Source organism: Dermacentor albipictus, chromosome 2, assembly GCF_038994185.2.
Source record: "Dermacentor albipictus isolate Rhodes 1998 colony chromosome 2, USDA_Dalb.pri_finalv2, whole genome shotgun sequence".
NCBI lineage: Eukaryota > Metazoa > Arthropoda > Arachnida > Ixodida > Ixodidae > Dermacentor > Dermacentor albipictus.
Window position 1 is genome coordinate 72561840 of NC_091822.1, and position 27453 is coordinate 72589292.

At 46.6% G+C, this 27453-nt stretch overlaps 1 protein-coding gene across 3 annotated transcripts in view; it reads right to left on the reverse strand.

Annotated features, from left to right (window-relative positions):
- LOC139046729 (cysteine/serine-rich nuclear protein 2-like) overlaps positions 1–27165 on the reverse strand; it is a 34449-nt gene extending 7284 nt beyond the window's left edge. Inside the window, exons 1-5 of one of the 3 annotated variants that reach the window (XM_070532923.1) lie at positions 26975–27165; positions 14201–14420; positions 7351–7514; positions 4713–4940; positions 2782–2942 (exon numbers count right to left, since the gene is read on the reverse strand). In XM_070532923.1, the coding sequence (XP_070389024.1) occupies positions 2865–2942; positions 4713–4940; positions 7351–7514; positions 14201–14420; positions 26975–26992 (708 nt within the window). In that variant the 5' untranslated portion in view covers positions 26993–27165 and the 3' untranslated portion in view covers positions 2782–2864. Of the gene's footprint in view, positions 1–2781; positions 2943–4712; positions 4941–7350; positions 7515–14200; positions 14421–26974 lie in introns of those variants that run through there. The other 2 variants (XM_070532922.1, XM_070532921.1) reach the window with 2 other exon arrangements.
- Positions 27166–27453: the final 288 nt, after the last annotated feature.

Consider the following 27453-nt stretch of genomic DNA (forward strand, 5'->3'; position numbering starts at 1 on the left):
TTTGAGTTATCAGAAATTGTTTCTTTACTGATTTCTTTTTTTTTCCTCTTAAGTAGTTACTCATAGCAGGTTTCTTTTCCATTGCCGCCACCCATGAGATTATTTCAGCCTTCCTGACTTTCTGCTTCACCTTCTTTGTTGCTGTGTTGCCCACCCTACAGGCCGCATATTTGCTGGTGAGCTGCGAATCAAAGGTTTTCCTATACAGATACCTGAACACTCTCCCAGCCCATTTACTTTCTTCCATATTCCTCAGACTTTCTTCATACTCAATTTTACTGCGAGTTTCCCTCGCTTCAAAACTAGTCCAGCCCATATCACCCTGCACGGCCTCATTTGTATTCTTCCGCTGAGCGCCCAATGCGAGGTGACCCACTGACCTTTGGTTCCCTTCGGGTACTTATTGTACCCCTGATTTAAAGCAAACAACCGCATTTCCAAAAGTAAGTCCTGGAACCATTACATCTTCCACATACCTCGGACGACCTCGTACCTATTGTATCCTCATAGCGCGCTGTGCTTCATTATGGCTGAATTTCTTTACCCCTTTACTGTTATTGTTGTTTCCTGTGTTTGCCTATATCTATTGCCTTCGTTTATCGATACACCAAGCTATTTATATTCTGTTACCCGAGGTATTTCCTGGCCCTTTATCTCCGCTGTCTGTTCAGTTTTTTTTTCATTGAATACAATAACACCTGATTTCCTAACATTAAATTTCAAACCCAAATTGTTGCCTTCCTGTCCACAGATATCAGACAGGCGTTGCAAATCACTTTGCTTGTTAGCTAAGTGACTTGTAAGCGATTCCCTCTGGACCCTACCCGCGTGGTTGCTCAGTGGCTATGGTGTTAGGCTGCTGAGCACGAGGTCGCGGGATCGAATCCCGGCCACGGCGGCCGCATTTCGATGAGGGCGAAATGCGAAGACACCCGTGTACTTAGATTCAGGTGCACGTTAAAGAACACCAGGTGGTCGAAATTTCCGGAGTCCTCTACTACAGCCTGCCTCATATTCACGGTAAAGAACCCCAGGTGGTCCAAATTTCCGGAGTCCTCCACTACGGCATGCCTCATAATCAGAAAGTGGTTTAGCACGTAAAACACCATAATTTTTTTCCCTCTGGACCCACTGCGCCATCTAGCGGCGGCACTCCGAAGTCCGCGCACTGCGCATGCGTGAAATTTGGACAAGAATGCATTACGATATACGACAAAGATTCGATTACGCCCAGCTGTTAATCCATTTTACAGGATTCTTTTTTATCGTTCAAGAACGGCACAATCCCCGTGATGGCGTCGAAGGGATTTATTGAGGAGTGGCCCCTACCTAGCGTTACATAACCTCTGACTCAAGTTGGTTTGGCGGTTGGTGTCAACCTTCGTTGCATTAATACAGCAGCCCGATGCTTGTATTCATTAGACAATGGACTACCGTGCGGTGGCCCAAGTCAGCGTAAAATAGGTTAGGCGCGGACACACATGCGTACATACATACCGCTAACTGGATGATGTTCCGAATGAATGCCAAGTGCATTAAAGGTATATCCCAATAAACTGTTTTCGTAAAATATTCGCGTAGAGACAATCTAAGCCCAGCCAACTTGCTTCGTTTCAGTGAACATGGGCACCAATTGTTCAACATTATGCCGTATGGTCTTCGTAACATTTCATGACGGCCCAGCTACAGAGTTTTTCGACTTCTTAAACGGATTTAATCGGTTGATGAAGATAGGTATGGTATTGATGGCATGCACGCAATTTCATACAGAACCAACACTTCGTCCAGTGAAGTTAATGAGTGGACTCTCTTGTTCTCAATCCTTGTCCAAAGGAGGGAGGCTTGGCATAAAATGATGATACGAAAGGCGGATGGCACAAACACTGCACGAATGCTTCGTTCAGATTCTTGAGCAACATCTTCCAAGCTGGCTTGTGGCTCGTTCCGAATGCATCAGTTGTAACTAAGTTGTGAGGTCACTTTCGCGTATTCGCTGTGTCAGTTTTTCGGCAATTTCTTAACTTTGGTCAAAAGTGATAGACGACTGGCACATTGGCAAATTTGCGGACCGGATAACGAGACAAGTAAAACTTTCTCGCTAATTCGTTGTTTCCACACATGTCTACCTTCTCCGCAGTACGCAAGCTCGAGCCTTCTGCTGCCACCGTAATAGCGTTGGCGTGTCAATGAAGTTTCTATCGAGGAGCAGTACTGCGATATTCCGCGAGTGCTATTCTGGCGATGGTCAGCGCAACGTTTGCAGTGATGCCTGTCGGGCAACGGCATAGTCAACGTAAAAATTGTCGTGGAATGTCCATAAAGCTAACTAACTACATTCGCTTTTAAGATAATGTTCAAGGTCGAATAAGTCAGGTAGAATAGGCGACGGCTAGAATATGTAGTTTATGGGCATGGGATGCATAAGCTTTCCATGCTGACAGCAGATCACTTAAACTAGCGAGAGGAGGAATTGTATCTTGCAGAAAATCCAATATCAAGAAGGGGGCCCACCGATGGAGCAGCCAGCTGTGGTATAAATGTTACGAACATGCATAAGGTGCCTCAAAGCTGGTGAACTAAACGCGGACCAGCCTTTCTGAGGCAACTTATCCCTGTTTGCAACTTCCATACCACATTTTGGAGGAAACACTACAAGTTCAGGAGGCTCTCCAACCAGCGTTGATGTCGAGGCTAGCGTTTCTACTTTCTGCATCTTTATTCATGTATTAGGCATATGGACACCTGTGCATACCATATGGGTTCCGATTCTGCCGTGGATCGGCGACATAAGCAAGCTTGCTTATTAGCTTTGACCAAGCCCAAACTGGTGAGGGTCTGTTTTTCGGAATGGCATCTCATTTCTCTTAGTCCAAGCGGCTGGCATCAACAGATCTTGTAGGAAGCTGACATAGGCGAAGCACTATCTGGCCAGCGCCCAGTGCCTGCAGACCACAATATGCAGCATTTTTAGGAGGAAGCCGACTTCTGCAGCGGACTGCAGGAACTGGGGGGAGTATAACAGCGGCAACACTCAGTCCATTCTTACCGCATTCTTGTAGCCATTGTTAGCTCTTTGTCGCTTTCTAGTCAGCTGCTCTGTAATAAAATCGGCTGCCCAGCGCGGGCTACGCCGACAGCTGGCGGCCAGCTTGGAGATTAAGTTCGCTTGCTCTAAACGGGTGCAGGAGAATAGCAGGTTCTGGTCTATAAGCGTAGTGAAAGCGGACGTTTTATGCTACACAACGCGTGGGGAAAGGCACACGCGATTCTTTTCTAATTTTCGTCAGGCCGTAGTAACCACACAGGCACCGTGGCTCCGGTCTCCTTGCAAAGAAGCCACATCGAAATGGCAGTTTGCCGCTCTCCAGAGATTCCTGTCGCTGAATGCAAAGTCAGCCTATCTGACTGTCAAACTGTATGCTCAATATATCAGTACAGAAAAGTTATGTAGAATCAAGCAAAACGATATTCATTATCGAATAAAATTCTAATACAAAGTTTCGAATTCAAATCTAACAAGCTTATTAAAATATACTGTTACAGTGTAGCTCATCATTTGCCAAAAAGTTTGTTAGCTATGCGTTCGCTGACTGCTTTTTCCGGAAGATCTTGTACGTCAGTCTTCATGATCCATCTGTTCAAGTAACATTTACTTAACCACCATACTATTTCATGATAACTCTACTAACAGTTGAATTTTTTTAAATGTTGTGTATCTTTTCTTTATTACACATTCCCTGCAGCAACTGACTACCTCGTCTACTTGCCCTGACGTATAAGAACTCATCTTTGTCAAAATCAGTTTGCTTGCTATATTGTGCCAAAACACACCTATGAGAGATGCTGTAATGGGAAGCTCCTGATTGCTTTGAAATCCACGAAGTTCTGTACTCCGCACATGAGTGTTTCTGCATTCCGCCACTATCGAAATGAGAGAGCCACTACCGGGTGCCTACCTCACTCAGCGGCGGAGCACCATAGCCGCTACGCCACTACATTGGGGTTCACGTCAGTGCAACCTGTGAATTTTAGCTCAACCAAAAAACGTTTACCAACATACAGCCTATTTATAGCTCTTGCACAATGAAGTAAAATAGTTGGCGCTACGGAGTTTCAAGTTGTATCAGCCAGCTCTCAAACCCTTCAGAAATGCTAGAGATACATTTAGTCACTGTGCCAGCTCTACCCAAGAATTTGCAAACGCTTTAATATGTCTAGTTCAAATCTTCATCATATCCAAGCCCTTTCAAGTGCGTCACTGTATCCGAGCTTAGTACTGGCAAATAAAAAAATACATATTGCTGCCTAAATTGGCCTCAGAATGTTGTTCTATACTTCGGTCACGTATACAGAACGTGATTTAAAAATTACATTACAATCTTTTTTTGTGCTGTGTATGTGCGCTCGTCTCGTCGTTGTCCTTTGCGCTGTTGAAAAAAAATGTCACACCAACTTGCCCAAGCTTCAACAGTTTACATTACCATAATTTACGGTTTTCTGTAAAATAAATGGTGTTTTGACGCAGATTGCGTTGCTGGCTGTTGTTCACTGATTGCATTCTGATAGCGACTGCACCATTGTAGGCCAGGTTTCGCCGCCGCGCAAGAACGGCTGCAAAGAATACTTCACTGCAAAGTGGCTAAAAGGAGGCAAGCTAGGCAAAAAGCACTCGATCGTATCTTCTAACCGGCAGTGAACTGGCGATTATTCACCTGGCACGCTATGCCATTCAGGGAGCAGGAACAAGTTTCTGGGAGGCACTGGTCAATGCAGGAGCAGCCGCAACGCTCCCGCGACGTCCTAATGGCTCGGCAAGCTTCCGTCTCGGAAAAATCTAAGCTCCGCACACCACTGTCGCGAAGCAGCTGACGGCGATGACGCCATTGCAGGGGCTTCAACTGCTGCCGTCCACTCCTTTCTTCGTCCCCATCGCCGGCCTCCTGCAGTCGAAGACACGACATGCACCATTCCCTCCACGGGCAGAACCTGTGTCGGGCTGGTTCACGATATTCTACAACGAATACCCGTCAATGTAAACATACTCGCCTGATTAGAACGCGAGAAACGGCTATGAGTCCGCCCAAAGTGGCGCTATGTATGGCGCTCTAGCTAATAGAAAAAACTTAACCGTTAAGCAACTACCGCTTCCTTTTTAAAGTGTAAATACGTTGCGACACCTCCTTAGGCGCAGGACAAACTTGTGCGGCTAGGTGCGATATCGACCACTCAATCTCATGTGCTGCACATACCACTTGCTTTGCCACTATGATTCCATAAGCGAGAGTCGCGCCGCTCCCGCTGTACATCGCAGCGCGACTTAAGGAAACAAACGTTGTCGTCGTCGCTCATTCAGTGGAGGCCATTAAAAAAACAACGACCGGGGAAAATTGAGGGCGCCATGGATGAAATTAAAAAAACTGCAGGCTATTATGTGCGGTTCGATTGTTGCTTTTGAAGAAAGATCTAGTTCTTCTGGAAGGTACGAGGGCGAATCGGAAAGCTTTTGACCCTATTTCCCCTATTGTTGTAGAGAATTTACGGCTGTAAATGCGCAACCACCATATCCATTCCCAGCGATGGACCTTCCTTGAACCGGCGTGGCCTTATTTGCCGGTAGCTACACGGCATAGCGCTGCTGGCAGTTGTTGAATATGGCACTTGTACGATTCACACACAGCCACTGTTGAATCAGCCACATGGTTACGCAATGCACCAGCGATATCCACAAGCTGTATATACATGCGGCGAACAATGCGATCAGAGGCTGTCGTAAGGGGGCCGACACGTCATTAAATTTCAGTTTTCTTTTCTTCAGGTGGTGCATCGTTCCGCGACATTTCAATAACTAGTTTCCGGGCCAAGTGGGTTGCCGTGAAACTTTGGGCTTGCCGTAAATACATAAACGAAACCGAGAGACCTCGCCGCATTTTTGAACTAACGTCGCCATCCTGATTTTCTTCTTGACCCTTTTCTGCCCTTTACCGAGACTTTCGCTCACGGTAGGAGCGGTGTTTGGGTATTTCAGAACTTTAATTTACTAATAGAGGTGAAATAATTTGTTTTAGGATTCCTTTTAGGCGAAGACCCCTGTACGCCACGCTAGTAGACTTTCGGGCGCACGATTTGAGGCATAGAGAACAAAACGCTTGTTACGCTTCAGCCATCGACACATCATCAGCAACTTCTGCTACGAGACCAACAAGGATTCATCCTGTAAAAGTAGCCGCGTAGATATTCAAAAGTGTCAAATCATCAGACAATTGCAAAAATACTTTTCTCTCTTGTTTTCTGGACCAGAGAAGCGAAAGAAACAGCTCTGAATGGCTTCCAGTACAGTTATTGGACGTCTTCGCGCTTGTGGTGTCACCGGAAATGGCGCGTGCTCGTGGCTGCAGCAAGGACAATTTATCTTGTCACATGACAATTACCACCTTTGCACTCTTATTAGGCTTTACATCATGACCATGTTGGATAGCGGCTCAGCTAACTTTAAAAAAAAAACCTGCCATATATGCAAGCCTTTGCCACCCAGGCCCTCTTCAACGGATGTATGAATCTGCTGCGCATTGAGTTAGGCCTACGCACAAATGGCTTGAATTGATATCTTACTTCGCTAGCTGCCTAGCGTATAAAGGCGATGGTGATGCAGCGGAGCAGTAGGCAACGTTTATTTTATTTATTTTTTCTTGCGCCGGGGCTGGAGCAATTTTTCGGGAGATTTGTGGCCGTGCCCGTATATCAGGAGGACTGGACGCAAATCCGGAGATGGCAGGTATGTTGCACGTTACCAACGGGAAATATTGTACATAAGGAAAACAACGGGCGAAGATAATTCATTCGGGCGCGCGGACAAAGGACTGACATAGAAGTGAACCAAAGCGTTGTTCGAGCTTTGCGCATGTACAGAGACTTTCTGTGTAAGCTATACTTTCTTGTGACCTATTTCTAAAATTTCCTAATAATGTGTTCCTGTAGATCACCCTATTCACTGTAATAAAACGTGTAACAAACTTTTGAGAACGAATAATAAAGGAACACCGAAGGAGCACTAAATCAGTTTGACCTGATAGTTTACTCTTTTCAATTACTTTCGCTAGTTTGGCCGTTATAGCTTAATTATTAAACCAAAAAAAAGGTAGAAGCTCCGTTTTTCTTTACTTTCACGCCTAAGCCCAAGCCTTTCCCTGCGGTAAGGGCAAGTAACTTTGCTTGTAATGCTAATGGGTAATCTAATACAGCAGAAATCGATTTTTACTGCCCTTTAAGTGGAAGGTGAAGTGACTGATGGTGCCAAGCGCATCTCTAAACGAGATGCTTTGCTTACACTTTCTCAAAAGGATCGACCTTTACCTGCGGCATAGCACCATCCCGTCTCACAGCAGCAGAAAGCGGTGAGGTCGCGTCATAGAAGAGTGACGCTTCACTGGGTAGGTCATCACCGGGTGGTCCACACGACTGGCCTTCATATCCTCGAAGAATGCGAGTGTACTCCTCGGTGTGTTTGAAGTCGATTCCTGCGAAAGCCACAATGAGTTGGTGAAATCGTGAGGAAGAAGGAGTATTTTCATCATCATCATCAGCCAGGTTACGCCCACTGCAGGGCAAAGGCCTCTCCCATATTTCTCCAACAACCCCGGTCATGTACTAATTGTGGCCATGCCGTTCCTGCAAATTTCTTAATCTCATCCGCCCACCTAACTTTCTGCCGTCCCCTGCTACGCTTCCCTTCCCTTGGAATCCAGTCCCTAACCCTTAATGACCATCGGTTATCTTCCCTCCTCATTACATGTCCTGCCTATGTCCATTTCTTTTTCTTGATTTCAACTAAGATGTCATTACCTCGCGTTTGTTCCCTCACCCAATCTGCTCTTTTCTTATCCCTTAACGTTACACCTATCATTCTTCTTTCCATAGCTCGTTGCGTCGTCCTCAATCTGAGTAGAACCCTTTTCGTAAGCCTCCAGGTTTCTGCCCCGTAGGTGAGTACTGGTAAGACACAGCTATTATACACTTTTCTCTTGAGGGATAATGGCAACCTGCTGTTCATGATCTGAGAATGCCTGCCAAACGCACCCCAGCCCATTCTTATTATTCTGATTATTTCTGTCTCATGATCCGGATCCGCAGTCACTACCTGCCCTAAGTAGATGTATTCCCTTACGACTTCCACTGCCTCGCTGCCTATTGTAAACTGCTGTTCTCTTCCGAGACTGTCGAAGGAGTATTTTAATGATTGGAAAATGTAGAGAGGTCGGCCGTATAATGGAGCATCTGGCCTGCTGCTCTACGTAAGGGAAAGGGAAGAGGGGAAGAAAAAGGGTCAGTGGGGATGATAATGGGAGGAACGAGGTGAAGGACACATTACACAACTGGTATCACAGGCGTGAGTCCAGGCCCGTGTCACCTAGGAAACGTGAAAGTGCACGCATTGTCTCTGTCGTCTGCCAACTCTGTGGCCATGCGCCTAGCAAGAGGTCATCCTACAGTGGTCCATTGTGTAAATGTCTCAATGTATCTGCCATTGTCAGTCTTTCGCGCGCCTACTCAGGACACACCACGAGCACATGTTCTATAGTCTACAGCGCCACACACTGAACAGTCCGGGGAGTCTGTCCGTCCAATAATGTGCAAATATTTGCGCATGAAGGTGACGCCTAATCGCAGTCTGTATCAGGCATGCATGAGGGCGTGGAATTCCAGGCAGAATGGGAAATTTTCTATCGGGATCCAGGCTTTTAAGGCGGACGTGACGAGCGTCTGGTTGGGCCCAGTATCTTCTCGTCGCACTCCTCATTAATTCCGACAGGAGGCATGTGATGTCCGGTCTGGAGAATGGCACTACAGTTCGCAGGCCATTGCTGAGGGCGCGCTTTGCTGCAGCATCGGCCATCTCATTACCGTTGAGCCCACAGTGTCCCGGGATCCATTGGAACACAATGCGGTGGTGTTTTTCTTGGGTGCATGAAAGTAGCTCGGTGATCTGCAGTGCCAGAACCTGATATGCGGTGTGGCGCAGGAAGCATCCCAGAATTTGCAGCGCGGGTTTTGAGTCCGTGAAAATGCACCACTCTTGAGGTCTTTCCCCGCAGATGTGGCGAATCGCTTCCCGAATAGCCACAAGCTCTGCAGCGGTTGATGTAGAATTATGGTCTAGTATGAAACCTCGAGTCATCTGTTGGGCTGGTATCACCACAGCTGCTGTCGATGCCTTAGGTGATGCGGAGCCGTCTGTGTAAACATGAACATATGTCTGGTATTCTGTCCAGATGTACGCGAGAGCAAGTTGTTGTAGTCCCCTGAGCGGAACCAATGATTTCTTTAGTATGCTGGGGACATGTACGCATACGGAAGGTTGAACCATCACCCATGGTGGTTTGATGGGGTGATATGGAAGGGCATAGCCTGATGCTATGTGGGGTAGATGGCAGCGGAGTGCACTTGTGAAACTGCTGTCTGGCCGCTCATGTAGAACCGACGTCAATGGATGGCAATGGTGTCGTGTCAGTAAGCGTAAATACACATGAAGTGGTTCGTGGGAAAGGTATGTCGGTAATGGGCATACCTGGGCTTCCTCAATTGTGCCTTTGTTGGAGGCATGTCGTGGAAACCCGAGGCATATTTTGACTGCCTGCGCTTGGACGCTCTCTAATGTCCGTAAGCAGGAAATGCTCAAGTTTGAGAGTATCGGAAGGCTGCATCGAATGTAGCCCTACGAAAAAAGACTGATAAAGTCTTAGTAATGAGCCTTCCGTGGGGCGCCATTTTATGCCTGTTGCGAAGCGAAGAACATGGCAAAACAGATTAAGTTTTTGCTTCAACATATTAACATCCCTCGTCCATGACAAACCGCGGTCGATGATAACGCCCAAGAATCTGTGGTGAGAGACATTAGGTATTCTGACACCGTTAATAGAGATCGGGTAGCGGCAGACAGTTTTGCGCGTGAATGCAGCCACAGCACATTTTTCGGCAGCTAAGCGCAAACGCTGACGCCGTATGTATCGAAGTAGATGACACAGCTCGTTGTAATTTCGCACGTAGTTGTGGGCGTGTTGTACGAGAAGCCCAGATGCAGATGTCATCTGCATATGCACTGATGCTGATGTGAGGTGGAAGCTCGCTCACCAGGCCAATCAGTGCCACATTAAATAATGTTGGGCTGAGAACTTCTCCGTGAGGAACTCTATGGCATACCTGATGACGGTTAGTCTCTCCATCAGGCGTGGACATGTAAATGAAACGGCCGCTGAGGTAGCTCACAATCCACAGGTAGAGCCGGCCGCCAATACCCAAGTCATCTAGGGCATCGAGAATGGCTTCATGAAGGATGTTGTCGTAGGCCCCTTCGATATCTAAGAAAACAGCGGCGACAAGTAGGCGTTGACGCTTTTCATGTTCCACTGTCGTAACGAGATCAATGACGCTGTCAATTGAAGAACGACCCCGCCGAAAACCGGTCATCATGTTCGGATAAAGATCATTTCTTTCCAGAAACCATTCGAGCCTCGCCAGGACCATTGGTTCCATACCTTTTCCAACACAGCTGGCTAATGCAACTGGGCGGTATGAAGTAAGCTCATAAGGAGTCTTTCCAGGCTTCAAGAGATCAACCAGGCGGCTGATCTTCCACTGCTGCGGAACAATACCGGAGACCCATGTGTCGTTGTAATAATTGAGCAGTGCAGTGCGACCAGCCCTGCCAAGGTGAGACAGAGACGAGTACGAGATCCCGTCAGGGCCAGGAGCAGATGAATGCCGACACGACGCAAGAGCAGCCTCTAATTCGGGCATCGTGAAGAGCAAGTCGTAGTGGTCACTTGAGGGAGGTGGCGCAAAAACTTCGAATTGGATCGAGGCTGGTTGAGTTGTGCCCACAATCATTTTGAAGAAGTCGTCCGCTACCTCTACACCATTGCGGCGTTGGTAAAGGGCCAGAGCACTGAAAGAGTACCTTTCTTGTGGGGGGAAACGTAGGCTCCTGACTACATGCCAAATACGTGACAGCGACTTGCGAGAATCCAGTGATGAACAGAACTTTCTCCAGCGCTTCCTTCCTAATTTCTCGAGATGGCGCTTTATTTGTCGTTGAGCTCGGCGACAAAAGGCGAGATCGTACGTGGATTTCTACCTTCTATATTTCCTTTCAGCGCACCGTCGGACTGCGCGCAACCACTCGAATTCCACGTCGATAGGAGACCCCGGTGTAGGTGCACATATGTTCCCCGTGGCCTCACCGAAGGCGGACGTGATCAAGTCTTCCATTTGGGTTGGTGACTCGAGATTCGCACAGGAATTCTCCACGAATGTCTTAAATGTGGTCCAGTCAGTGCACCGCACATGAGACGAAGTTGTAGGTGCGAACCACTTTACGCAGATATACGTTAGTATGTGATCACTGCCATGTGTTTCCACATCATTGAACCAGCTAATAGAAGACTGTAGTCGTGAGGAAACAAACGTCAGGTCCAAGCAGCTACTGTAGGACGTGCCACACCGAAACGTAGGAGAGCCATCGTTAATATTGACGAAATCCCCTGAGTGCATAAAGTCGAACAAGGCTTTGTCTCGGTTATTCATTAATGTACTCCCCCATTGGGGGTGATGATCATTGAAGTTGTCAACAATCATATGGGGAGCTGTGCAACTCTGGAGTGCTGAGGACAGGTACGAGAAATCAATGTGATCTCTGGGTGGAATGTAGCCTCCGAGTATAGAGAAGACCCGTCCTTTAAGCGTTAACGTCAAGCAAATGTAGTGGTTCGTGTTATGTGGCTGGAGGACATGGCGGTAGTGTGGAATATCTCGGCGTATGCAGACTAATACTTTGCTGGTTTCATCAGCTTCTCGAGACCACAGCAATACATATCCAGAAAGGCGGAAAGCAGAAGGCATGTTGGGCTCACATATAACAATCACGGGGAAGCGGTATTTCTGGACGCGCTGTCGGAAGTCACTTAGGCGACCACGCAGGCCTCGTGCATTCCACTACATCACTACACTGCGGCGTATGTGCATCGACACAGAGGAGGGGTTGTGTGGTAGCGCCATAATGAATTACTGCAGTGCCGCCAAGAGCGGCTCAATCGCATCCAAAAACTGAACAACCCTTGCTGTTAGCGTATTGAGGCCTGACAGCAGCGGATCGATATTTTAGCGAAGCCGTTAGCTGGGCTCATTCCTTTCTGGAGGACCCACGCTGCGAGACAACTTCGCATTCTAGCACGCATGCTCTCCTTAGTAGAGTGGAACACCGCACATACAAGGCCCACCAGACTGCAGAGGCTAATCCCTTCGCTGCAACTCAGACCTCCGGCTGGACATCACCGACGGCGAACCGTCTCTTGCCAGTCGTGGCTGAGAGTTACGTTCACGAAAGCTTATTCAGCACTAATTCGTATGGCTGACAGTCATGATGTGACGTTTGCGAATGCAAGAAGAACATTAACCATTTCTTGTGCATCTGTCCTCAATTGGAAGCATAAAGACAATCTATATCCAACACATTCAGGAAACTAGATGATCGCCCTCTGAATGAACAGACAGTACACGAACCCAGCATCGGTTCTTGTAGGCAGTCAAGGCACTTTTCTGCTGTCTGAGAACATCTGGTTTCTACGAGCGGCTTTGACTATAGTGCTGTCCGTGCCACGTCTCTATCTCTCTTTTTCCATTCTCCCTTCCTCCAGTGTAGGGTAGCCAACTGGAATCTTGACTGGTTAAAATTCCTGCCTTACTTATATCCCTCTCTGTCCGTTGGACTACAACAGGCATGGCAAAGTGGGGTAATGCATTAATTTTCACCCTCTCCAGTTTGTTCAATCTGTTACATAAGTCCATGAAGGTATTCCCATTTCACCTCGAATTTCTAACGAGGCTGCCGCAGATGGATCACGCAACCGAGACATCGTGCTTACCAGCACGGGCAAACACGCCACCATAAAGCGAATGAGCAGCCACAGCAGGCCCCGCAAAGTAAGGAAATGCTAAATGTTTAAATATGGTCAAGAGATTAAGCTCGTAGTTAAAGCTTATAGGAGTACTATTGTAACGCATGAAGACCAAGGGCACATGAAAGTCGCATAGCAACACTGCTTAGTGATTACTCATTTTGTCTCCGAAAATGTCGCACCAGCACAAGGTACAAAATGGTGGTTCACATCCGCCACCCAGGAGTACTTCTGAATTAGATACTTATTTGATATCTCGATGGAATTATATTTCATGCAAGGTTAACTCGTTCCGTCACTGATTAGATTCACGTGAAATTTAGGGACCGAGGAAGACAGCCCACGTAGGGGGAAAATTGCCAGAAACCATCCACACCGATTCTCTAAACACGATGAATTATGTGAAGAATGATTGCAAGAGGTTGGCTCGTAGAGCTTTCACGGGGAAGGTAAAAGATTATGGCAGAGAGTGGCGATAGAATAAATAAAAACTTTTAAACACATGGATGCATGCGCGTGCAGGATATCATTCGCGCAGCGCTGTCGGTCATTCACGTCACCAGGCCTGCGTCCTCTAGCGAATTCATGGGATCGCAAACGCACTCGCGGTTCAGCACTGTTATTAGGAAAAAGCAGAGTCGGCGTCCAAGACGCAAGTTCATAAAACAGTACAAGAAACGATTCCAGGTATCAGTGAAATTGGGTGCAGACTGTACGGCAACATGAATTTCCAGGCGTTTAAGGTCGTCCTAGGCATATTCGCGACGTGCACTGGTTACGGTGAAGCCTATAAGAGACCTAGAAAGAAATAAAATTTGGCCACCTCGGGTTCCTAATCTGCACGTAAATCTAAGTAAACAAGGCTTTTATTTTTCATCCATGTCAAAATGCTGACACTGCGGGAAAGATCAAACCCACGGTTTTGAGCTTAGCAGGCAACGCCAGAGTGACTAAGCTACCACAGCAGAGGAGAACCGGGAGACCTGGTTTGGATGCATAATAGCACATGGAGCAAAAGATAGCATGAAAAACAAAACCGAACAAGCAAATGCCCTTTAACTGAGCACACGCATATATGTCCTTAAATACAGCGCAGCCATTCGACAAAACGTTGAGAGGTTCCGGAAATGGCAAAAAGAGGAAATTAGTTAACTTTTTTGTATCTGTGTTACGTGTAGGAAAAGCTCCAGCTATTGAAGCAGGAAATGCCATTTCGAGGCGCGTGACATTGTGCATTATGAAAAATATCTTACCAAGGGTATCGCCACCTCTGGTTGGAACGGAGGCAAAGCCCTGCACCCGTGGAAACATGTAGACGGTAACCTTGTCGAATGAGACGGCTTTAGGCTGTCGCCTCTGGGGACGTCCTGCTGTTGAACCGCCGCCCATCCGCGAATCCAGTATCGACCGGGACCCGCAGGTGCGTGACCATTGGTGGTAAATCAGGCACTCTCTCAGCGGGAGGACCTGCGCCTTCGAGATGATGTTACACATTTATCGCAGGTAACCCCTCACGAAAATGGGCCTAAAATATCTGGCTGGAAAAAAGTAAGAGCCCATGCTGCGCCGTCAGCCATTTGATTATAGGAAGTGCTTATGGTAATGGGGACCTTTACTATAACCATAGCGCTGTAGTGGTGGGTTAAAAGCAGTCGATGCAGAGCCTGTGTAATAGCAAGCCATTGTAGGTATTCTAATCAAATTAGGAGAGAATAATAAAGCAAGGTAGCGCATGGTTCATAGCGAGCCATAAAAAAATGCAGCAATTGGAGCTATGTTGGGGCTAATTGGTTTTAATTACTGTGCTATGAGAAACTCTGCGGGTACTACTCTTGAGGGACTCCATTTTCATTTTAATAATTGTAAAATATGGCTTCGACCCACACAAGTGAGAGCCTGCATTGTAAATCGGCTTTATGCCCTAGTAAGTAATTTCAAAACGAATTGATTCGTAAAAATGTTTATATCTGCAAAAAGGAACAGACAAAAAAAAGAAATGACCCGGCCGAAGTTGCTGTCTCTGGTGCACGCGACAGAGCGCGATATTTTTAAGAAGTGCACTCGACACTGCACACTTCTGGATACGTTTTATATTTATCAAGGCAAGAGAGAACAGACCAGAAAATATTGCAGACCATGTCATTTGAATCGGTTGAGAGGTTGGCTCCGTATTCGAAAGACCCGGATTACACACAAGCCTTCCATAAACGACCGTCGTTCATGCGGGAGCCCGCCAATACAATAGAAGGCAAAAGGGCATGCAAAAGAACTCGAGCTTGTGCGAGTAGGTAATTATTCACGGTTAAGCGGAGCCGGCAAAAAAGACGAAGGGTTTGAAGTTAACGATCAAGCGTCCACTCACAAAAAGACATTTCTGACATGTTGGGTGGGGACAGAGTGCCGCGAGACGTCACTAGCACCGTACTCATCTCGTGTAACTCCCGTAATGTACTCATAAGGGTAAGTTAAAACGCTCCAGTGGTCGGCGTTATCTCGAGCCGTTGGCAACTAAGTACAAAAGTCGTGTTCTGATATACGAGCGCCAAACTTCAATGCTGAGCATGTGCATTTTCCACGTTTCCGTCAGTCGTTAAGACATGTGCCACTTTCGGAAGAATAAACTGCCGTCGTCGTGGCCCGAGGTGAGGAGGTGATATTGGAACGAGGCACTGAAATGTAGTCACTCGCTCGTATTGCAAGTGCTTGCTTCTTTATTCAATTCGGGTGAAGAGATGAACAGCAATCGAATAAGGAAACGTCTCTAGAGCGAGCCCTTCAACAATGCGACTCGTCTTTGTCGAGGCAACAACTGCCACGACGGCGTCATGAAAGAGCCCGGCACTGGGAAATTTCTGTCCATCGCAGTTTACCTAGCGTATTCTCTCACCCACAATGACAAAATAGACGTGGGTCGAGAGCATGATCGAATTTGCAAGTTCGAAAAAAAAGGATAATTCGTCGCGATAACGACAGACAATATATATATATATATATATATATATATATATATATATATATATATATATATATATATATATATATATATATATACATACATATATACATATATACATACATATATACATATACATATATATACATATAATATAATATATAATATATATACATATACATATATACATATGTATATACATATATATCATCATCATCATCATCAGCCTGGTTACGCCCACTGCAGGGCAAAGGCCTCTCCCATATTTCTCCAACAACCCCGGTCATGTACTAATTGTGGCCATGCCGTCCCTGCAAATTTCTTAATCTCAATCGCCCACCTAACTTTCTGCCGTCTCCTGCTACGCTTCCTTTCCCTTGGGATCCAGTCCGTAACCCTTAATGACCATCGGTTATCTTCCCTCCTCATTACATGTCCCGCCCATTCCCATTTCTTTTTCTTGATTTCAACTAAGATGTCATTAACTCGCGTTTGTTTCCTCACCCAATCTGCTCTTTTTTTATCCCTTAACGTTACACCTATCATTACTCTTTCCATAGCTCGTTGCGTGGACCTCAATTTGAGTAGAACCCTTTTCGTAAGCCTCCAGGTTTCTGCCCCGTAGGTGAGTACTGGTAAGACACAGCTATTATACACTTTTCTTTTGAGGGATAATGGCAACCTGCTGTTCATGATCTGAGAATGCCTGTCAAACGCACCCCAGCCCATTCTTATTCTTCTGATTATTTCTGTCTCATGATCCGGATCCGCAGTCACTACCTGCCCTAAGTAGATGTATTCCCTTACGACTTCCAGTGCCTCGCTGCCTATTGTAAACTGCTGTTCTCTTCCGAGACTGTTAATTACTTTAGTTTTCTGCAGATTAATTTTTAGACCCACTCTTCTGCTTTGCCTCTCCAGGTCAGTGAGCATGCATTGCAGTTGGTCCCCTGAGTTACTAAGCAAGGCAATATCATCAGCGAATCGCAAATTACTAAGGTATTCTCCATTAACTTTTATCCCCATTTCTTCCCAATCCAGGTCTCTGAATACCTCCTGTAAACACGCTGTGAATAGCATTGAAGAGATCGTATCTCCCTGCCTGACGCCTTTCTTTATTGGGATTTTGTTGCTTTCTTTATGGAAGACTACGGTGGCTGTGGAGCCGCTATAGATATTTTTCAGTATTTTTACATATGGCTCGTCTACACCCTGATTCCGTAAGGCCTCCATGACTGCTGAGGTTTCGACAGAATCAAATGCTTTCTCGTAATCAATGAAAGCTATATATAACGGTTGGTTGTATTCCGCACATTTCTCTATCACCTGATTGATAGTGTGAATATGATCTATTGTTGAGTAGCCTTTACGGAATCCTGCCTGGTCCTTTGCTTGACAGAAGTCTAAGGTGTTCCTGATTCTATTTGCGATTACCTTAGTAAATAGTTTGTAGGCGACGGACAGTAAGCTGATCGGTCTTTGGCGTCCCGTTTCTTATGGATTAGGATTATGTTAGCGTTTTTCCAAGATTCCGGTACGCTCGACGTTATGAGGCATTGCGTATACAGGGTGGCCAGTTTCTCTAGAACAATCTGCCCACCATCCTTCAGTAAATCTGCTGTTACCTGATCCTCCCCAGCTGCCTTCCCCCTTTGCATATCTCCCAAGGCTTTCTTTACTTCTTCCGGCGTTACCTGTGGGATTTCGAATTCCTCTAGACTATTTTCTCTCTCATTATTGTCGTGGGTGGCACTGGTACTGTATAAATCTCTATAGAACTCCTCAGCCACTTGTACTATCTCATCCATATTAGTAATGATATTGCCGGCTTTGTCTCTTAACGCATACATCTGATTCTTGCCAATTCCTAGTTTCTTCTTCACTGTTTTTAGGCTTCCTCCGTTCCTGAGAGCATGTTCAATTCTATCCATATTATACTTCCTTATGTGAGCTGTCTTACGCTTGTTGATTAACTTCGAAAGTTCTGCCAGTTCTATTCTAGCTGTAGGGTTAGAGGCTTTCATACATTGGCGTTTCTTGATGAGATCTTTCGTCTCCTGCGATAGCTTACTGGTATCCTGTCTAACGGAGTTACCACCGACTTCCATTGCACACTCCTTAATGATGTCCACAAGATTGACGTTCATTGCTTCAACACTAAGGTCCTCTTCCTGAGTTAAAGCCGAATACCCGTTCTGAAGCTTGATCTGGAATTCCTGTATTTTCCCTCTTACCGCTAACTCATTGATCGGCTTCTTTTGTACCAGTTTCTTCCGTTCCCTTCTCAGGTCTAGGCTAATTTGAGTTCTTACCATCCTGTGGTCACTGCAGCGCACCTTGCCGAGCACGTCCACATCTTGTATAATGCCAGGGTTAGCGCAGAGTATGAAGTCTATTTCATTTCTAGTCTCGCCGTTCGGGCCCCTCCACGTCCACTTTCGACCATCCCGCTTGCGGAAGAAGGTATTCATTATCCTCATATTATTCTGTTCCGCAAACTACTAATAACTCCCCCCTGATATTCCTAGTGCCTATGCCATATTCCCCCACTGCCTTGTCTCCAGCCTGCTTTTTGCCTACCTTCGCATTAAAGTCACCCATTAGTATATTGTATTTAGTTTTCACTCTACCCATCGCCGATTCCACGTCTTCATAGAAGCTTTCGACTTCTTGGTCATCATGACTGGATGTAGGGGCGTAGACCTGTACAATCTTCATTGTGTACCTCTTATTAAGTTTCAGAACAAGACCTGCCACCCTCTCGTTAATGCTATAGAATTCCTGTATGTTACCAGCTATATTCTTATTATTCAGGAATCCGACGCCTAGTTCCCTTCTCTCTGCTAAGCCCCGGTAGCACAGGACGTGCCCGCTTTTTAAGCACTGTATATGCTTCCTTTGGCCTCCTAACTTCACTGAGCCCTATTATATCCCATTTACTGCCCTCTAATTCCTCCAATAGCACTGCTAGACTCGCCTCACTAGATAACGTTCTAGCGTTAAACGTTGCCAGGTTCATAATGGAATATGGAATGGAACACACACGCACACACGCACACACGCACGCGCACACGCACACACGCACACTTAAAAGAAGGGGAGCGAGAAAAGAGGAACCATCCGTTTGCCTCATTCAGGCCAGCGAATTACTCCTTCAAGGGGACTTCACACGTCGCGCCCTCTTGCGGAAATCAAATTGGAGGGACGTTTCTGCCTAGCGTTTGTATCTTGCGTCGCTGTCCGCGGTGACACGAATATAGTCTATAATATGACTTCTTTTCGACGGACGGTAACGGTAAGTGATATAACCTGAGGTCTCAACTATACATTTGGTGACAAGTGTGACCAAATGGCCAGTGTGAGCCCTCTAGAAGGAACGGGAGCTGGAAGCCTGATATACGAGAATAGTTAAACTGGAAAGCAGCGTCCGGCTGTTAGCGCACAGGAAAACGAGCCCGTACTGTGCCAGCTCTGCCTAGACACCGCAGGTATCAGCCAGCCTTTCTCGCCTTGATGCGTGAAATTAGGACGAGGAGAAGGTAATCTATATTAAAGGTATGCATCTGTAATTGTGTTCAATCACCATCCGCGACGGTTACGAAGCGAAAGCAAAATTAGTTTGCTGGCCATGCGAGCGCATCCCCGCCGCAAGCTACAGAAACGTCGTCTAATTATGTGGAACTACAATGGCAGAGTCGAAGTGGCCGATCGACTCCGCAATCGAGCGACCGACAACAGTGCAGAGCGATGCCTGCAAATCCGCAATGGGAACACAAGCCCTGCCGCCACAGCAAGGAGGCGCTCGTGCGCGCTTTATTCAACTAGATATGCGGCTACCCGGCGGCCCTTACGTGCCGATTCGCCCGCGTCTCAGTCCGCCACTTCCGCGTTGTGGCTTTGCAAATAGGCTGTAGGCATCTGAAGAAAAGGAGACTCTCTAAGACAGCACGTAGAGGGACATTTCAGACTACGAAGTTCAAAAAGCCTAATGAAATGCGCAAGGGTAGTGAGACGGGCAGACGCATATGCCTAGAGGTTAACGGGTGACCTAGCTAATGAGCCACATGTGACGGCACCGTTGTGCATAGTGTTGAGTGCCACAATTCTACAAAGACACAGGGCACTGTCAACCTCAAACTGGCATGGCTACAAATACAAATACGACTGTCGTACAATTATATACGCCTAAGACCAATTGTATCCTAAATCTATTTGAGCGCCTAAGGTTTTCTTTCCTGTTGCCGAGTGATGTCACTTCACTTCGTTCACGCTCCAGCATCACGAGCATTACGGAATGATCAACAGATCACGACAGCAAATCGCTGAAACACTGAGTTCAGGTATCGCAGCAACCACTCCAGCTGCCTAAAACGACGCCAAGTGCTTTTGGTGAAGTCCTTGAATCACAATGTAGCAATAAAATTTGAATGATTGCGACGAAAGGAGGGGTGAGGGCACACAATGCTCTCGACACGTGCAGTTACTGATTTTATTGCAGCGCAAAAACTGCAGCGCCAAGCCAGGACAGTCTACACTAAAAATGTTTGCAATCCTAAGGGCGTTTTCTTGTCTCAGTGGTTTGTAGAGGCCGACAATGGAGCTCTAACTACACGTGCGAGGAGAAAAGACGTAGTTGAAAAGTATGTAATCCTTCTCACAGCCTTCCGTGCCCAAAATGTCCGACAAGAGATGTTCACAGGGAGAGATATGAAACTCTCCTGCCTGATATTTCTGTGCGCCAAAGGCTGTCAGATTGATTACATAGTTTTCAACTACGTATTTTGTCATCGCACGCCTAGTTAGAGCTCCTTTGTCGTCCTCTATGAATTTTTGTGGGGCCCTAAAGGCAATGGTGTTATCAGCGCGACATGAAAATACCCTTAAGATTGTAAACAGCTTTACAGTGCACACACCAAAGAAACGTGTAGCCCCACTTACGGCTTTGCTACACCAGCCCAACAAAGATATTTTAAGGGATACGTGCACCGTACGCGCACACGTAAACAAGTAGCGAATAACAGAAGACGCTACGCGCCATCCACACTTGTGGTTCAGCTAGTGGGCGCCAGGCGGTGACTCCTCTCGATCTCGCGTCCTATATATATATACCTTTCCCTGTTTGCAAAGAGCATGAAGCCACTGCAAGTGCCCTTCCCACCTGCCGCACCTTAAAAATAGGTGCTTGTTGGCAAAAAATTTTAAAAAAACATGCAGAGAGAACATGTCGCATGCACAAGAGCGCTACTTGTACATATACTACTGCCGCGATCGTCACTCCAGCATAATGCTATTTTTGAAGTGATAGTCGAGAGGTTTAGCTTGTCCGGTATTCGGGACGGGGCCGTTGGGGCGAAGGTCTAAGCGGGGGCGGCCTGCATACAGCAGCCACCTGGTGGCACAGAGCCCAAACAGAAAAACAGTTAATATTGCCCTAGCCAAATGTATTGTACTTCGCTGCTGGCGTCAATTTTTGTTACTGGCGTATTCGTGTTGCTGACAAAAATTTACACCGGCAGCAAAGTACACTTGATTACTGCAATATTACCTGTTTTTTTCTGAACTCAGCGCCACCAGGTGGCTACACCATGCACGCCGACCCCTAGAAAAGCTCCGCCCAAACGCCCGACGTTCCCGTCCACCGGCGTTTACCCGAATATCGGACAAGATAAACCCCTCTAAAATCTACGAACTGTGTTTGAAAAGTATAAGCGTCCCGTTTTACCGGCATAACAATGTAGTGTTGTTGCCGAATTCATGATTCTCTTAATTTAGCATGTAGTGATATCGTAACGGGTGTCTCTTCAGTGGATTAAAGCCAGAAAAGTTTATTAACGTTCGAAGCGGAACATTTTATCACAGATGCACATTTCCAGGGTGCCGAAACGATACTTCTCTTAAATTACTGGTATTCCAACAAACACGTGTTGCTTTGTCGTAAAGGTACTCATTTGCGCCCTATCTGCACTGTTCCTTTAAGCGACCTACAAAATCAAGATTGTCTACAACTATCTGCCATATCCATCACGGCTGCTTAGTGGAGGCGTACCAAGGGGCGGCACCTACATTCAGACCAGGGAGGAATGCAGAAATTCTTGTTCCCATGCCTTAAGAGCACGGTAAGATACTCCTGGGGGTAAAAATTAATCTGGAGGCTCCTTACAGGGTCCCCCATACGCCGCTGTGCAGCTTAGGATTCTTAAACACCATAACTTAATTTTAATAATTAGAAATGGTCCTGTGAGCGTACAAAGCGAAAGAGCACGTAAATTCAAAATCAATTTCGCGATAACTTCGCTTTGCCAGCTGCCTCCCTTTGCTGCTCTCAACTTAATAAGACCGCACTTTTGCATGTTTATGTGCATCATCACAACATGAAGTCTGTGCGATAAAGGCGTGTGCAAAATAAACAAAAACAAGGAACGGTCAGCTTTTCTAAGGACTCGTGAGATCTGCGTTAAGACGCGATAATTTCAGTGGTTTCCCTTTTTGGCATTCCCCGTGGTGAAATGTAAACACGCAGCTTCGGCAATGTCAAAACATGCTAGGAGCTCAATTATAATTATACCTTTCAGCGGATAGGTTATGCTCAAACGAACAAAGGTTTTCCTTTTTTTTCTGTACACAGCGCAGGTGACCGAAATACATGCGTTCAATAATAATCGCGTCTCATTCATTCTGGCCTGCTGAATAATTACGGGCCCTGAAGTTCTATCGGCGCCTGATCACTACGGCTGGCCTTATTACACGCAAAAAGCGCCGTCTCAGAAGCGACATGCAGTGCTAATCGCGTTGCAGACAGAGACGCGCGCACGTACGCAGACGAAAAATGTTATATACGCACTGATGAGCCGATATCGTCGCTGTTTTTCTCAGCACACTTTATCACAGCAGAAGTGGCGCACTTCCACGGAAAAGCCGATGTTCTTAATAGCACAACCCATCACAGATCCCCACCCGTTTCGCGTTCGCAAGTCAAAAATGCCAGTGCACCGCCAGATTTTCACCACGCTGTTTACTACACGCCAATGTTCTCCGACCCACGACACTGCTAATCTGGCTGGCAACCGAACCCGCCTTTTTTTCATGTTCCTGTGTTGCCCTCTGCCGCAAGCCGCTGGAAACGTTCTTGAAGGGGGCCGCAGCTTACACCGGCTGACTTGTGTGCCTGCACCCATGTTGAGAGCGATGGTTGTGCGTTTCGTAGATTGCAATTAATTATGCCTTCTCCGGGACAGCATTTCCTTTGTGGAAGTAGCACGCCTCAGCGAGCTGTTGTGCTAACAGTGCGTTCGATAAAGGCACGTTTGATTTAGTCCGCCGACACGGCTGCCGTCTGTTGTCGCTGATTTTTGCACTTGCACCTCGCTTTTTGTGGGATTTTTATGGATTGTTTAGACATTTTGCATATTCAAGAAGTCTTCGGGCGCAGCCTCCCGCATTGTCGAAGCGGTGCACTTATTCACAATTGCATATACAGCCGCAGATCGTTGTTAGCGTCACATATTAGGGCGAGGTATCGCAGATATAAAATGATGTCAAAACCTAAAAAAAAAAGAATTTGCATATCTGCGCATATAAACCACGTTGTTCCACCCTGAGACAAGTCGTGGATGTCCGAGCCACTTAAGTAGCGGCAACTGTGATCCAGATACAATTATCAGGCTTTTAATTATTGCTGATTTGCGCTTTTCTTTAACTTCAAAATACAGTTTGCAGAAGCCATAAAGCAATATTAGAGAAGGTTGCGCTTATGTGGGTGCTCATTTAAAGGACGTGTTCTCTCGCAATAAAGCGGCAGACATTGCCGACGCCGTTGTATAGCTGAGCGAGGTGGTTGTTTATGCTGCTGTAGCAAATGCAGTCTTTCGTTGCATGTTGACGCCGAGGTAAACAGTGCATCTCTGTCTCTTTTTTTTTTCGGGGGGGGGGGGGGTTACGTGCCGAAACCACTTTCTGATTACGAGGCACGCCCTAATGGAGGGCTTCGGAAATTTCGACCACCTGGGGTTCTTTAACGTGCACCTAAAAATAAGTACACGTGTGTTTTCGCTTTTCGCCCCCATCGAGATGCGACCGCCATGGTCTGGATTCGGTCCCGTGACCTCGTCCTGAGCAGCTCAACACCATAACCACTCAGCAACCACGGCAGATCAGTGTATCTCTGGAATTAAGTAATATGCGTCAGCATAACGACACGTAAAGACCCACCCATCTACATAGTGAATGCGACCAGCAGCCTACGGGAACGGTGACGTACAGGTGTTGGCACAGCGCTGCTTGCCACTTAATACGCACCACGCGAAGTGAAGAGTATGCTTGATTTCAAACCGCTGAGGTCAGAAATGTACTATAAAAGCAGTTCCCTTCGTCCTAACTTTTTGACAAGCGATCGGGGTCAATCCCGCAAGATGTTTCTACAGCCGTGAACAAAGAGAAGCAGAGAGCCACGAATACGTACTATAGTATGCTTGATTTCAAACCGCTGAGGTCAGAAATGTACTATAAAAGCAGTTCCCTTCGTCCTAACTTTTTGACAAGCGATCGGGGTCAATCCCGCAAGATGTTTCTACAGCCGTGAACAAAGAGAAGCAGAGAGCCACGAATACGTACTACTGCAAAAAAGAAAGCAAAAACGAATTGTTCCTTATAATAAGGCGACTCGATCGGCTGCAGTGTGCGGTAAGTCGTGGTGTACGCCTTACAACCTGATGGCCTGCCGTCAATTGGACAGTTACATGTATTGAAAATACAGCTGCCAAGATATTTCCCGTCGTTTACTGCAGTTTTTTTTTGTAGAGTAAAGGAGAGCCCTGTGCAAACATGGCCAGTGAACTAACTTGTGCCGGAAGTGGGGCGAGCCCGTAATGGATGCCATTTTGATGCTTCTAGCCACCAACAGTGCAATTGTTGAATATTTATGGGAAAGGCATCTTCGATCGCACTAAATGTATTCTCTCCCAGCAGCCTCCCGGGTGCAAAACGGTGATATTGTAAGGAAGATGTGCTTGTGGCTTCTTGATGCCCTCATATTACAGGGATATGGTGCTCAAAAATGCCGACGTAGCAAAGATGCGCGACATGGCAGTAAACCTGATGACGGTGGTCATTCACCGAAGACATGTCGCAATTGCACGTAGTTCGTTTCGTTTATTTTACATTCATAAAGCACAGTATGGTCCCAGATAATCTTGTTCGAACATTTAGAGACCCTTAGCTTGTTCGGAATCTTCTGAGCGTTCGCAGTTTACCTGAAAGGCGTAAGGAAACAACGCTGGTAACGATATCGTGTGACGCTATGTCTAATCACAATGCCTTAAAGACGTTATTGGGTTACAAGAGTGTTCTTACAAGAAAAAAAAGCTACGCGTTCATTAGGCCACTGCCAGAAATTCATACAAGCATCGAAGTAGAGTACATTTGGTTACGGCAATTTTACCTGTGTTTATGACTGAGCCCTGCACCACGCAGTGGCACCACCAACGTGGCTGCTCCCGTTTACGTCTCAGGTAACACGATGATACGCAAACTAAAAAGCTTGCAGACGAACAAACTAATTAGACATTTTTACTTCAGCGCAATCGCGGGATCTATATGCACGTGTGCAGAACGCTAACGAAATTGTGCGTACGCTAAACGCTAAGTTATTTCTCAAATTTAACGTGTCTTTTTTTGCGTGATTTATGTGAAAACATGGCGGCAGTATCGGCCGCCCGCTTACAACAGGATTTAGCGTTGGTTTTGTGCAATTCACTTAATTCGTAGCAAATTACTACACGGCTTTCGCTAATTATGAGGCCGCTTCGACGACAAAGTACTAGGAATAAAGTTGCTGATCGTTTGAGATCGCTTGTTTCGAACGCGTCGAGGACTAACGAAATAAACTTCCAGCATGGCTGTACCACCTATACATACGCGAAGTTGGGAAATAGGCGCGGTACCATGTGGCCTCTGAGAACGGGAAATCTCGGAGGCACTGGATGAAAGGCTTTTACTGATTTCGCCACGGATTTACAGACATGGAAAGTACAAATACTATGCGCTCCCGGCTGTAATGGCGCTGCCTCTCACACTTCAGATTCAGACCCAAGGCTTGCAAAATAGATAAAATAACTTATGCGCACTCTGTATGTGAAATTTAAAACATAGCTCAATAGCATCCCACACGGACCGTGCACTATCACGTTAAACTAAAGCTCGCTTTGAAACTTCGTTTGCGGAACGGAAATGCTATTTGCCATAGCGCCGGCCGCTATCACGCTAACTTTAAACCAACTCTGTCTTGACGGTGCATAGCCAGGATGGCGGGACAATGTGAAGGTTCGCACTGTCATTCAACTTCTTTATCACATATATGTTAGTCGGCGCTTTCGTCATATATAAAGAGCTGGACACGGTAAATCCAAGCGTGTAGAGAGCCTCGCAATGGTCCCGACAGCTCGAAGTGCTGTAACTGCTTCGTCGTGGTCTAAAACAGTGTTACTGTGAACGTGAGACAGCTTGGTAATGGGCTAAACGCGTTCGTCCTTCGCGTAAAGCATAGAAAATGTGCGATGCTTTGGGGTATCGAACCAGCACATCGGAGTCTATAAATCGAGCGCTGTGAGGGCCTGCGTCTACTTTAAAGAGGGTCAAGTCATTATTATGTATAAAATAGGCGGAACATGACTGTCCGCAGGTGAACAGAGCAATGCAGAAGGCATACAGCAAGGGGTGCTGCACGAATAATCTGAGGCGCTTGCAGTACCGCTCACTTCCAGCCTTGCTCCGTATAATACGAACTCGACGCAAGCGGGCAGTCAGAAGTCGAGCCGACCCAGCCTGAATCGAACGCGTTTACATGCATTTTCCCAACCGGTTGGGCGTGTCAACTAATCCCACACATAAACGTATAGAGTGACTCGACGCACGGTCGGGTCGACCTGACACCGTTTACATGGGACTGACGACCGGCTTATGGCCTGAAAAGTCGAATCGACCGGACTTGGGTTCATGGAACCATAGCCACAGAAAAACGAGCGACTTGAAAAGTGGCCATGCCAGAACAATTCCATCTTTGTTCAGCTAATACACCCACCTGTACTGGTACCGCCATTCAGCAGGTTGTCATCGTAGTGCTTGCGCTGTGCTTGACTTCACGGTGTCGTTGACCTGATTTGCCTGACTCATTGATAGTCGAGACTGTCATTTGAAGCCTTTTAAGAAAATGCCCGCGGAACCACACTCAAGCAGACAGAGAAATGACACTGCGACAACGAGCGCTACTAGAGCTACTAGTTACTGAGCTTTATTCTGCACAGAAAAATAATTTTCACAGGAACTGCTGCGCATGCCCATAATGCAAATGACAGGTACAGATAACGGAAGCCAATAGATTACACACTTGGCTCCAAAAAACCTGCAGCGACGTACAAGAAAATTGATTCATCAGTGACGCATTCTTGATAAGATTAGTGATATGAAAACAACCGCCCTTCCTTTGCACTGGCCCACGATTTTAAGGCGAAGACCTTAGATGGCTCATGGGTCGAAAAATCTGATGACCGTCCGCCGGCG